The 13,767-nt window shown below is 33.3% G+C and overlaps 2 protein-coding genes across 2 annotated transcripts; one reads left to right on the top strand and one right to left on the bottom strand.

Annotated features, from left to right (window-relative positions):
- On the top strand, nucleotides 1–3,525 carry LOC133188414 (tripartite motif-containing protein 2-like). The gene is made up of 2 exons (XM_061323830.1): nucleotides 1–61; nucleotides 1,780–3,525. Exon 2 carries the CDS (start codon nucleotides 1,798–1,800, stop codon nucleotides 3,322–3,324), a length of 1,527 nt encoding a protein of 508 aa, XP_061179814.1. The 5' UTR covers nucleotides 1–61; nucleotides 1,780–1,797; the 3' UTR covers nucleotides 3,325–3,525.
- Nucleotides 3,526–4,994: 1,469 nt separating this feature from the next.
- LOC133188415 (26S proteasome regulatory subunit 8) lies at nucleotides 4,995–13,763 on the bottom strand. The gene is made up of 13 exons (XM_061323831.1): nucleotides 13,673–13,763; nucleotides 11,454–11,534; nucleotides 9,895–9,964; nucleotides 8,868–8,965; nucleotides 8,237–8,362; nucleotides 7,619–7,780; nucleotides 7,043–7,206; nucleotides 6,861–6,937; nucleotides 6,389–6,465; nucleotides 6,131–6,229; nucleotides 5,844–5,954; nucleotides 5,504–5,590; nucleotides 4,995–5,183 (listed from the first exon to the last, which is right to left on the bottom strand). Exons 1-13 carry the CDS (start codon nucleotides 13,685–13,687, stop codon nucleotides 5,130–5,132), a joined length of 1,221 nt encoding a protein of 406 aa, XP_061179815.1. The 5' UTR covers nucleotides 13,688–13,763; the 3' UTR covers nucleotides 4,995–5,129.
- Between the last annotated feature and the right edge of the window lie 4 nt (nucleotides 13,764–13,767).

The following is a 13,767-nucleotide window of genomic DNA, read 5'->3' as shown; positions in this document are numbered from 1 at the left end:
TTAATTCTTTGTTGGTGCCAAGCTATGAATTAATGGAAAATTCAATCTGGAATTAATCCTGGTAAGAATTAAGATTGTTAATTAATTTACTTATCACTAAATAGCCATGTATATCCTATTCCCTATATGGAATTAACATACAATGTAAATAAACAAAAGAACAGATTATATGTGAATATTGTGATGTATATATTCTTAAAGTTCTCAGAAATCAACGTATATTAATCTTCTTTTTTTTAAATTGAATTTTATACAGTCATGTATACATACATATGGTTTAAGTACTACTTTTCACAAAGGAGAAATAATCTTATAATATATACACCTTTTGCTCAAAGTCGATGATTTGAAATAGAAAAATAAATAGTACTATTTCACTTTTTTTTTTTTTACTGAATTTTCTTTATTAGGCAATAATTATAAACCAGTAACTTTGTTTATGAAACGTCAGCGTCATTTGAATGAAAAAGTTAATTGTTTAATATGTTTTAAGCAATCAATCTTTTAAACGTCACTGCAATTGTTGCTTTGGGTCAGTTGCCAAAAATAAAGTCGATAAATCATTGAACGTGTGTTTTTCTTTGAACTAACTTATACTGACGTTTGCCAGACCATAGAATTCGGGGAGGGGGGGGGGGGGTTACTACGAAATTTTGACGAAGTTGTACAAATCATTGAGAGTGTGTGTTCAGCTACAATTAATTTAAATATATAAAAATTGTAATTTTGAAGTTTTTAATTTTGTTATAAAATTTGCACTTTTTTAAAACTCCATATAGGCACACTGCCAATAATCTTATCAACAAGTACATACATTTTGTTTTTGTTTCAAATAATAGAAAAACTGGAAGATCCCAAAAACTAAATATATTTAAATAATTAAGGTTACTGTGATCCGATCCTCAGGTATGAAAATCAGCAATTACGCATCGTACATGTACTTTACAATGTACCTTTCTCACTGAAAATTTTCCCAACTTATTCTACAAATAAAAACATAATGACATCAGATATTCTTACACAAAAAATTAGCATTCATTACCAGGAGTTTTGAACAGATAGCAAGTGATGAAAATCGTGCATTTTTGAAAGAAAAATTAGGAAAAATATACTAGTTTTATCTTACAAAATTATACAGGGGAATAAGAAAATTAAGTTCAAAACTACGTTGGGTATGTCCTTATCTGATAAATAATTGAAAATACACACCAAAATGTCATTGATTTCAAAAAGTAATGTTCTACATGTAAAAGTATTCACCCATGTTATTGCTTCAAAGCACATGGTTAAAGCGAAGTTAATCATATTATATAGGGGAAATCATCAAATCTCAAATATATTTTATGGAAACATGAAATAAAAGCATCGATTGTGCATTTTCTAAAAGTTATTAATAAATATATTGTAGGGGAAAAAAAAATTGTTTCCATCAGGTTTCCAAATATGGGAAACCTAGCTTTTCATCCTGTGCAGGCAATCGGGGTAAAATGCATTTTTGTATACTGAGAAGCAGATATCATTAACAGGGATTGAATACCTTTATATTGCATTTCTATAACCATACACATTTTTTATTTCGTCCATAATCGTATACATACAGTCACAGTTATTACATTTACAATTATATAATTGCACACACAAGTTAAAAGGATGATTGGTAACAATAACAAAGAATATGACATAACAAAACCCGAGTCCTCTAGAAAATGGATGTAACATGTGCATGCAGTAATAACATGGTCATTTGCATTGATTAAGTTAAGCTAATTTTTATTTTAGATTAATTAACAAAATAAGATGGCTTCGGCTGGAGAAGACGTTGCAGACTCAGTGAAGAGAAGTTTAATTGTAGACGAGGCGGCATTTGAAGAACAATTTCTGCGATGTCACATCTGTAATGAAAAATACAATCAGGTAGAACGACACCCGAAGTCCCTCCCGTGTAATCATACTTTCTGTCTACCATGCTTGAAGCAGGTTTTCGACCATAATCAGCAAAACAGTCGTCCCAGACGACAAATCACGTGGCTAGATGACACCTACGAAGGCGTGCTGAAGTGTCCGGAATGCCGGGTAGAGATATTTCTAAGTCGTACAGAAATAGACTCTCTCCCATCTGATCATCGAGTAATTCAGATGATGGACTTCTTGTCTCAAGTATCAGCAAAGTCACAAAACGTGTGTTCAAAACATGAAAACCAGCCTTTGAACTTCTTTTGCAAAAAATGTCTGCTTCCCGTTTGCCGAGATTGCACGGTCTTGGATCATAAGGAGGGTCAAGGTCATAATATAGTAGATGTTTCAGAAGCTGTAAATGAGAGCAAGGAAAGTTTCGATAAAATTGCAGACAGTAGCAAACAGCTCCTTGACAAAATGAAAGGCCGGACAGATGGATTGGCCAACGCATCGAAACAGCTTGATTTGCAGGAAAGGCAACTTCGGGGAGTCATTAAAGATACATTCATAGAATTCAGACTGTTACTTGAAAGGAGACAAGAAGCGCTGATCAAAATCCTAAAGGATACCATCAAAGAACAGAAGACGACAATAAATTCTCGGTTTGTTGAAATTGCAACACAGGGTTCAACATTACAGAAATTGTACGATCAGTTCCTAAAAGCAAGATCTGTGAACGACTTGAAGAAACTCTTCGAAATCCAGCAAGAGATTCAGGAGAAAGAATCGGAATTCAAAGGCACTGCTGAAGCAAACGATGACGAAATCTTTGTTTCATGCAAATTTGAGGTTCCTTCCGAATGTCAGTTTTTGTCTGAGATGAGTGGTTTGGGAGAGGTATCTACACAGCTCGATCAAAGTCTGCGTAATCCGGTACCAGCTCATCAGCTGGTGCTCCTGGACAGTATGGAGATTCGACAACCACATGCTTATATCCCAGATTATCCAGAAGAGGAGCGAGAGGAACGTGATGCAGAGCCTACTGCGGTTGGTCGACTGCGGCGACTACAGGCTAATTCTATCACTCCACCTTACGCTTCAGACGACACTTATGACGATCGAGAGGAGGACTCTAGAGAAGAGATTGCGTCGGCATACTTAATGAGAATCGCCTCTCGATTAAATCAGAGTGCTGCGGATATGGCGGATGTCTTGCGTGCAGCAAACGTTGATGATGACGCGGGCACAGAATCGCCGTCTCCTCCACGCAGTGGTAGAACAACTTCGTCGAGGTCAAGAAGGTCCAATCACAATGTTAGGGTAGTGCGTCATCCTTCGTCGTCAGGAGGTCAAAGGGCAGATCAACAAGATCAAGGTCACGGGTATTCTCAGTCATCTCGCTACAGGGAATCCAACTCGGATCGTTAACATTTGTGTTTTCAACCCAAGACAATCACTGGTCAATTGCAAGAACATAAAAGTGCTTTTAAAAATTGTTGAAATCAGAAGCGTAAAATTAATTCATTTAGAACTATTTTTAGATAAAAACATCATTTCTGATCATTCACTTTTCAATAAAAAAGAACAAATTACAAACAAATAAACATTAATAAATCGGGTTTTAATTTGTAAATAACTTCTTATCTACAATGTAGATCAATGGATTGTATTTTTGCAAGAACCTAGTTTTCTTCAAGTGTGCATTTATTTTACATACAAGACTTGCCACTCGTTTGGTGTACATTGTGCTATTATATATATACATATGAATTATTTTTATGTATTCTCTTTTTTTTAATCACATCGATTTTATCATATAACAAAAATTCGTTTACCTCCTATTTTGCAAAATACGCAATTGACTTGAAGTTCGTATCTCATATGAAATTTTTATAACTTATTATCCATATGAAATTTTTATAACTTATTATCCATCAAATCAAAACCAAACTTCGTAAAACCGCCGATAGTTTGTAGATTTTATCCTCTCTGATAAGAGAGATAACTCTTTGTTGGGAAAAATGACTATTGTTCCTTCATAGGGCATTTCTGTCAAATTTTGTCCTGCAAGGTAAAGTGAAATTAAGTGCGCTTTAATTATGAATACATTTCTTTACGAAATTAAACCATAAGCGTAAAAGCAAAATTTATGAAGGATGATGACTCTTTATTACAGGATCTAAGACTCCTCCACCATTCCAAATCAAATTGACTGTTCCATTATATGCATCCCAATGTATCTGGATATTTTCTGCAAGTCTCTGTACAGGAATTTTGAGTGCCAGTAATTTAAGCTTATATAGTGTGAGAAGCTTGCAGAGGTCAATTTTTTTAATTATTTATTCATCCATCTGGTTTGCTCCATATCTATTTTTGAAATTTAATTATGTTTTCAACATGTTGCTTAATATTAAAATTTATGAATCATAGCCTTTTACTTATTTTTAACAGAGGCAGGAAAAAAAATCAGTTTCATATTCATGCATATTCCTGATATTTAATACAGTCAAACCTCGTTATCTCAAACTTGAAGGGACAGCGAAAATACTTCGAGGTAACCGAGGATTGGAAATATCCAGGGTAAATTACTTCAGGAATAAGTAGATGGGACTTCAAAATGTCTTCGACATATCCATGGTATTCGAGATATCCATGTTCGAGATACTGAAGTTCAACTGTATATTCACCACTTTATATGAATATACGATAATAGATTATTAGACCAATGGCAAGACCTAAATATGAGTCAGAATCTATATCACCAAATTTTATAGTTTTTCACTGTATACATTTACCCAGACAATTAGCTGGAAAGCTCTCAAAATAGAGCATTTACTATAAACTGTGGAATCTTCATAGTTTATGAAGGTCCAATGATCATGGATTACCCTTACCCACACATTTACATTTCACCAAAATATAACTCAAAGCACTGGCTCATTGAATCTTCTGTTTATACACGTAAGAGTTCCCTCCTCCTTCCCCCTCCTAAGAAATAGTAAAATTTTGGTCATCCACAAAACGGACTCTCACAAATTAAAATGATTCCTCAGTAACTCGTCTCTAGTGAATCAGAGACAGAATAAAAGGAACACTAATGAACTGTAAAGAATTTAATAATTTTTCTGGACACATACTGATACATGTATTGAAATGGCTGAGATGGAGGTCAAACTGTCTTTGACATAGATATGGCTCACATGCGCAGTAAACCCTGATGAAGCACTGGAGATCTACTTCCATTGTTTCTTAATGGACATATTCTTCTCTGAATCCTTCTGCATCACCTGAAGAAAAAAAGTTTTCTCTTTCTCACACATGCACAGAAATTTGAACAGATTTTTCTTCAAAAAATTTTTATTTTTCAAAATATTTTGCTGTGTTTCATGTATAAATAAAAATATCTACAGTTTTATCCATGTCTTTTCTTACAAATATACTTTTATGATGTATTTTTTATTGGGTCATTATTTGTTTTTCTACAATCCTTATTGAATTACACATCCTCACCAGAGGTGATGATATACTAACAGATATCAGATTCCTAGAGGTCACTTGAAAATCTAATTTGTTGAACATCCAGTTAACAATTCATTTTTAAACATACCTTGGCTACAGCCAACTCAAAGTCTTCTTGTGTGACATGCACTCGTCTCTCTCTTAAAGCATACATACCAGCTTCTGTACAAACTCCCTGAAAATATTCAAATGAAATCTTAATTTTGAATTGTTTTCTTTCACCTTACTACATACAGTGAAATAAAGTTACAGCAACAGTTTACTGCAAAAATGATTTTCAAAATTTTCTCTGTATATTAAAGCATATCACGAAATTATTAGATTTATAACAAATTAAAATTGTTTGTCCATAGTACTTCCTTATAAGCCTGTTCTACTGAATATGTATGGCCATCTTTGGATAAACTCTGAGCATTTGGCCCACTTACTTTGACCTCTGCCCCTGAAGCTCCTGGCATCATTTCTGCAATTTTTCGTAGATTGATTCCACGAGTCAAATTCATTTTACGTGAGTGAATTTTCAGGATGTCTAATCTTGCCTGTAAAAGACAGCATCAAATTTAACCCTCTGCATTTTGTGTATTTCCTAGCACCCCTTGCTTATCGAAGAATAGAAAAATAATATCTATTGACCATTCTGTATAAAATTATATTTATGTATCTTTTCAATGGCATGAAAATACTGTGAGGATAGTAAGGCACATTAGACACTTGCCTCTTCATTAGGAGGGGGAAACTCAATTTTTCTGTCTATCCTGCCTGGCCGTAATAAGGCAGAGTCGAGGATATCAATTCTGTTTGTGGCCATAATCACCTGAAATATTAATTAAACTGTGTACATGTATCCAGAACATAGTCTATAAGAAGCAATGCATACTTTCTATGTGAAAGTGAAAGCAACTAGAATACTGCATCAATACTCTCCTGAAATAATTCAGGGTCTCAACACAAATTCACACAAGTACTTTACTACCTTAATGTTTTGCTTTGGCTCAAATCCATCCAGCTGGTTTAACAATTCTAACATTGTTCTTTGCACTTCAGAGTCACCTATAAAAAATAAAACATCTCTACATAAAATTCACAAAACAAACAAGCAAAAGAAATCAATTCACAATATAAGTCTTTCTCAATCCTACAGAGGTAGTGTATAAATTCCCCATGAATGAAAATATTTTCTACCATTTTTTTAAAAACGATTTCTGACATAATTTTTGGATCCCTAAGAGTGTTATTCACGTTCGGAAATGTCTGATATCATGCTAAATACAGTAAATGGGTTATTTTTCCCATTCACATATCCAAACTATTTCATCCCCTATTTAAGAGAGATAACTTTTAGCCTCTGAATTCATCACATTTTGATTCCCCCACTGGCAAAGAGGGTGAAAGAGGCAAAAGTAAAATGGGAGTGAAATTTTCCCTGTAAACAGTACAGATCATACCTCCTGAACCTCCTTCTAATCTTGAAGATCCTATAGAATCAATTTCATCCATGAAAATGATGGATGGTGCATGCTCCCTTAAAACAAAAAATAATGTACATTTTAATTATATACACTAAAGAAGTAACATGAATTTGTCCATCCGTTAGCAAGAAAACTAAAATAAAATTTCTTATGATTACCTTGCCATAACAAAGAGTTCTCGCACCATCCTAGATCCCTCACCAATGAATTTCTGTACGAGTTCTGAGCCTGAGACTCGAATAAAAGTACACTCTGTGTGGTGAGCTACAGCTCTGGCTAGCAAGGTCTTTCCTGTCCCCGGGGGTCCATAAAGCAACACACCCTGTCAAACACAGAGAGTATGTGCATGGATGGACTGAGTTTGCAGTAGCACAGGACACAGGTGTTTAGATCGCTTTAATCTGATTAAACTGGGAGGTATAATTTTTTTTTACTCTCCCAGTTTTGTTGGTCAGATTAAAGCAAACTAAAGGCCTGTGGCACAGGGTTGCCATTTATATTGCACAACAATCAATTATACAGTGGTGCATAAAATTAAAAAAAATATTAAATAAAGATAAATACAAAAGAAATGTTCTTTACCTTTAATGATTTAATTTCAAATTTAATAAAATTAAACACAACAGTTTATGTTTGAATCTGATTTTGTTGTTCTTTAAAATATAAATATTTTCTTACTTTCTCAAATTTTTCATATTAACAAAAGAACTTTCCATCAACCTTAAGAAATATACCTTAGGTTGTGCAATGCCTAGAGCTTCAAACAATTCTGGGTGCTTTACAGGCAGTTCAATGACTTCCTTAATTTCTTTGATTTGCTTGTCCAAACCTCCCACCATCTCATATGTTGAATCTGGCACCTTTTCAACCATCATCAAACTCACTAGAGGATCCACCTTTATTTAATAGTAAATCAAATCAATAGCTGCAACTTCTTCATGTTTGTAGTGACTTTATAATTTTTTTTTAATACTTAAGTAACATCTTTTGTTTTTTTTTGTTTTTTTTTTTTGTTCTTTTTTTTTAAAAAGTGAATACTTTATTTCTGTGTACTTTTGCAAGACTCAAAATGTGTCAAAAAAGTTCTTGTAAATAAATTGTTTTTATAATAATAATTAAAAATACATGTACGAGCAAATTTTTATTGCTAATTTCTTCAGAAATTGCCTATAATTGCATGAAAATGAACATAACAAAAAAAGTCAGGTGCTGTACACAAAATTCTTAGAATTTAGCAATGCATTTACTTTTAAAAAGTTGGCAGTCCTGCTGAAAAGTAACAATTCACAAACCAGCTGGCTGACACTGGAGTTTCATATACATTCTACAATTCACACAATGTATCATCTTACCTTGTTTGGGAGAATTTTATGTAATGTGTAACTGTCATTCCTAAGAGCTACTCGGCAGTTTGGAGTCACATCATTTATGTCTATATTTTTGTCTATGTCCACCACAAACTTTCCCTCTGGATGTACCTGAAAAAAATTGTACTGTGTCAACAAACCTTTCAAATATCCTACAGGGAGGGATAAATTAAACTAAGCTGATCATCCCATCTTATTCTTTTATAAATGATATTATTGTTCTATTATACAGTTGAACCTGGTTATCTCAAACATTGATATATCAATTACCATGAGCATGTTAAAGTGACTTGGAAGTCACAACCACTTTTTTCTGAAAATCATTTCCGCATCTGAAGTACTTGTTAATCTTTAAGTTTTTGTCTCGGCCCCATGGAGTTCATTAAAATGCAGTTTGACTGTGTATTATAAACCCAAGAAGCTGCTGTACGTCAAAGTTGCACAAATAAGTTCTTTCGTTTTTTAATAATTAGATGCCAAACTGTAAATTAATATGACAAATTATTTCTGTTAAATAATTCAATTATGGTTGATTTGATTCTTATTTTCTACATTTACAATACATCTTAACAAGATAGTTACAATAACTTAGTTACAATCAGTTTTCTATTAATACCTTGACTAGCACTTTCTTTTTGTCCATGGGTTTCACAACCTCCCCGACATAGGAGCCTTGTTCTTGTAAGAGCTGGAGTTCTTCTCTTAACATTCTCACTAGAAAAAGATATATTTACAAAATAAAAATGCGGTAGAAAAATTATGTCACACAGTCCTTGAAATGTTCTACTACTCTAAATGTTTGTGGAGAGCCAACTGTATAACAAATGGTGAGTAAAAAGTTATTAAAGAGAGAACAGATGATGAAGGCAGTGAATCTACATATACAACAAACACTGAACAAAACTGTGAAAGCTAGGAGTGAATAGTTTGTCTGCTTCCTTTAACATTCCATTCCAAAATGATTTATATACTCATGTCCTTATTCTTAAGTAAATGTCCCAGGAGGCTTGCTATAGATGAACACCACATTTCACTGTATCTGGTGCTGTTCAAGTCGTCCTGTACCAAAGAACATGTAAACTAGGGCTGTCACGAGTACCTGAAATAACCTAAAACCGCGGTCCAAGTTGTTTGGTTCGGTTTTGTTTCCATTTTTCCGGATTTCGGTTCAGATCTGATTTATCTATTAGAATCTGTTTAATTACATAAAATGGCGTCGAAATCAAAAGAATAAAGACGGTAACAGTGATAAATGAAAATCACAACTGAAATCTACTTCATTCCATGACAAAACACTTGTCAGGAAAGGATTAGATCATTATCAAAACGAGCAGGAATGGTCACATTGTGACAAATAGTAGGCCTAGTAGTCCTAACACCGATGGCTAGACGTTAACATGGTTAAAACTTGTTTTCAATGTGAATTTAACGTAACAAATAAAGATTTTTCAAGTTAAATTCACCAAAGTAAGGATTAAAATAGATGTAAATAACTGAACCGAAAATTTACAGAACTGACCCAACCTGAAAAATTTTGGAACCGTGACAGCCCTAATGTAAACTGAACAGAATTTCTCTTTTATCTTCATCTTTCACTTTTTCCAAAATTCTGCATAGTTTTTATATATGTATTCATATTTTACCTTTAGCATTTAGTTCATTCCTCTGAGCTTCTAATCGTCTTAAGTTTTGTGTCTTGTCTGTAACAATAAGCTGAAAGAAAAAAGTTCAGATTGTTAAGTGGTACACATTCCATTATACATATATACACCATCTAATTTTATTTAGCAAGTGGTGCTTCTCAAAAAAGTAGGTGATGATAATTTTCCCACTTAGGCGCCAACAAAAATTAATCAATAGTTTCTCAGGCCAAAAATTTTAAAATCCAATGTGGCAGGCAGGTTTTTTTATTAAATATTTTTTTCTTTATCGTATTATTAACTAGAAATATATGTTTATTATGTTCATCTAAAAAATCTATTAGCATGTATGAAAAGGGGAATAACTCCATTTTCTTTTTCAACTTGCCCGAATGGAAAAATAGAAAATTGAGCTATTTCCCTTTTCAATATGTCAATATAAAATTGATCAATGCAGCAGTTTTTGACCTGATGTGGCGGTGCCTGAGAAATGATTGATTTAATTTTTTGGGGCCTTATATTAAGGTTTCTACAGTCTACAGATGGATTAAGCAGATTTACAGCAAACCCCAAGTACATGTACTTGTTCACAACAAATATTTTGTCAACAAGTTCAAATGTGTACTATGAAACATCACCCAGATTTGTTGCCCTTACATGTATCAGTTCAAGGGTCTTACAGAAATAATAAACCTTAACTGCTTTCAAAAAAATAAGAAAAAATTTAAAGTACTCATTGGGTAGGGGCAACTTTGATGGGTCAGTTGAAGTACATCTAAAAATCATTTTTTTTATTGGCCTATGCAATTACTTCCAAATCAGCTAAGTAGATATATGTGAAAATGCTAACTTACCAACGTCCAAAAGTTTTTTGATTGAATTTTCAGGAAATTTTGTTAAAATTTACATTTCAATTTTTTCTCAACTAAACCCTTTAAAATAGAATTTCCAACTGATTACCATCCTTCCGACCTAGTACAACCGGTTACAAATTGCAATCCCTAATAGAAACATATCTATATGTGTGTATAAACATGGGAAATTCAGGTTGAAATCTATACCTTGTTTGAAGAAATTTCTGAAGAGTGTTCACAATGTGGTTTGCATGCATAGTAACATACTGGCTAATAAAAAGCACTGCAAGACTGCAACAACTTTAAAAAATTTACAAAAAAGAATTTTTTTTATTCTATCTGCCACAAAATACCGTCTGACACTCAATAAACATGATTTGATAATGCAGTGTCAATTTTTCGTCTCTTAAAACAACCCAGGTTTTTCCAGATTTTGTCAAAATCGTCCGAGAATTTGGATTCTTCATCCCAATGTGTGGTAAGACTAAGTCATCAAGTTTGAGAAAACTTTAACTTTAAAATTTTTATTAGTCATAAGAACAGTGCTGGAATTTATTTAAATTGTGTAATGATTTGCAGAATTTAAAAGGAAATGGCAGATCCATAACCAAGATCAAAGTGTAGAATTTATTAAATCAATACATAAAGGAAAATGTGCTCGCCCAAAAATGCATAAACAGTTGGACATATTAGAAACTAATCCATTACCTGCAGTTCTTCAATTTTACTGACATAGTACTGTTTAATCCCTTCATGGTTTACTGCTGTGGTGCCATCAACCTCCATTTTCTGAAAGGAAAAATTGTGTAGGTTCTTAAGCTCCAGAATTTTTATCATTCACATCATGCTTGACAAAAATTTTATTACAGTTGATGGGCAGAAGGTCTCATTGCAACTTATAAACTTTTAATGGCACCACCTATCTACAGAAGAGCATAATAAAAAGATTACTGTTTCACATACGTGGAAAATATAAATTAGTATGCTCACATATCTTTGATTTTAACCTATTTAAATAGAAAGGCATTATTATGAAAATAAAATCATTCAAGAAGACGAAGCTATTAACTGATTAATTGTTAAAGCTATATATATATATTATCTCAATGAAATAATTCAAGCTGTGGGCTACTACAAAGCTAAATCATGAGATTGAAGGACCTAGTCATTTGTCATCTACTCAGTTATCGTTTATAGCAAGCGCATCTAACAGCGTGAAGTGCTGCTCACAAGCTCTAACAACAAAACCTTGGGCAAAGAGAAATTTCAGATTTTGGACACTAATCATGTTAATCCAGATGAATTTTTTCCCACAGTAACCTCAACATCCACAATGCGCGAATGGATCTTGCTGCTAACCACGTTCTCTTGGTAACAACAAAATTTTAAAATATAATATATTCACCTTGATATAATGAATATTGCAAATAGATAATAGATTAAACATTCTTTGTTAAAATTTGCACCTTTCCGACTTTGTTATGGTAATGCATTTAACATCCAAAGTCATGTGACGTCACAGTCTAACACGGTTTGACACTAACATTCCTAGGCTTTAGTCCACAGGTACTTGTGGACAGGACCCCATGTTTATATTTTATTTCAACCTAAAATGTCGGTTCACCCTGTCTCTACATATATTTCCGTCTTAGTTCATGCTATCTGTTTGACTCTGCATCTTGTAAGAATCCCACAATTATTCCTTAAATAGCATTGCAGTCACTGTGTTGAAAAATCCTTAGGTATAAACGCAACAGAAGTACGCCAAGAATGTATCACTTATTACGATAACATCCGAGAGAGTTTTGGCCTGACGTAATAATCTCTCTCGGGTGTTATCATAATAAGTAATGTATTCTCTATGCATTGTAGAGACAGGGTGAACCAACATTTTAGGTTGAAATAAAATATAAACATGTTTTTAAACCCAGAAAGACCAGTGGGGGTACAAGGTAAACAAACCGGAGTGGCATACCTTTCTCTTTTATAATATATAGTGGGGTATTTTTGTGTGAAACAATTATTTTGGGGTTTCACAATTTTTCCCTATGGTACACATGATGAATAAGTGTAATAAATACAATTCGTGAAAAAAATGTCCAACAAGCCCCGGGGTTGAATATCGGGGGGGGGGGGTCCTGTCCACAAGTACCTGTGGCTTTAGTCCAGCTGGAGTAGTGCTTCTTTACTTTTACTAGTCTGCACACAATTTTATGAAAAGGAATTGCCCAACTACCCGCCAAAAAGCTAGAAAGCTAAAACTATACATACAGTGTTTCCCAGTAAAAGTTGTTGAGTAATTTATTCATTTTGTTTTCCAGAAATTTTTATTGGTCTTTTCGGACTAATTAGCCACAGATTTTATTAGTCCGAATGAAAATATACTAGTCTGAGAAGGACTAATGTTAGTATTGAACCCTAAGTCTAAACAATGACTAAACAATCTAAATGTCTCATGCGATTTAAAGAGGCAGATCTAAATCAAAACTAAATAGGGAACAGTAACACATATCTGCACTCGCCCTAACAATAGCACCATCAACATGTTCCACTGATATAAGTTTATTCGCTGAATTAAAGATTTTTTTTACCATTTCTTGCACAAGAACTCATTTGAAATATGTTATAAATTCCATAACATATACTTCAAATGATTTCCTGTGCGAGCAATGGTTAAAAATTTTAACTCATAATAAAACAATGCCTATAAGCAAACAAGAACAGAGGAAACTCGAGCTCCTGTTTGATGACGGGATGACAACGCGTTTCTTTAAATTCTTGATTCATTACTTGTACTATTAGAAAATGTTTATCAAATAAGCTTATTCGATACAACATCAATATATATATGAAATATATGATATATATTTAAATATGTGTACTGATTTATACAATTTCCGGCTATTTAAAGAGACAAAACCGTTTACCTGGTCGGCTGCCATTCTTTCGTCTTGCTTCTAAACTTTTTAATCTTTGTGCATTCAATGCTTGACTACATGTTCCGTCTCATGAAGCGTTTTAA

This window comes from Saccostrea echinata, unplaced genomic scaffold (assembly GCF_033153115.1).
Source record: "Saccostrea echinata isolate AGI-Se365-2 ecotype Australia unplaced genomic scaffold, CSIRO_AGI_Sech_v1 ptg000016l, whole genome shotgun sequence".
Classification (NCBI taxonomy): Eukaryota; Metazoa; Mollusca; class Bivalvia; order Ostreida; family Ostreidae; genus Saccostrea; species Saccostrea echinata.
The sequence above is the reverse complement of the archived record's forward strand: the minus strand, read 5'-3'. Positions and strand labels throughout refer to the sequence as shown.

Coding starts and splice junctions, on each gene's coding strand:
- LOC133188415 (XM_061323831.1), bottom strand. Junction 6,938..7,042: donor GAACTCTTTGTTATGGCAAG/GTAATCATAAGA, acceptor TTTTGTTTTAAG/GGAGCATGCACCATCCATCA. Junction 6,230..6,388: donor AGCCAAAGCAAAACATTAAG/GTAGTAAAGTAC, acceptor TTAATATTTCAG/GTGATTATGGCCACAAACAG.
- LOC133188414 (XM_061323830.1), top strand. CDS start 1,798: ATGGCTTCGGCTGGAGAAGACGTTGCAGACTCAGTGAAGAGAAGTTTA.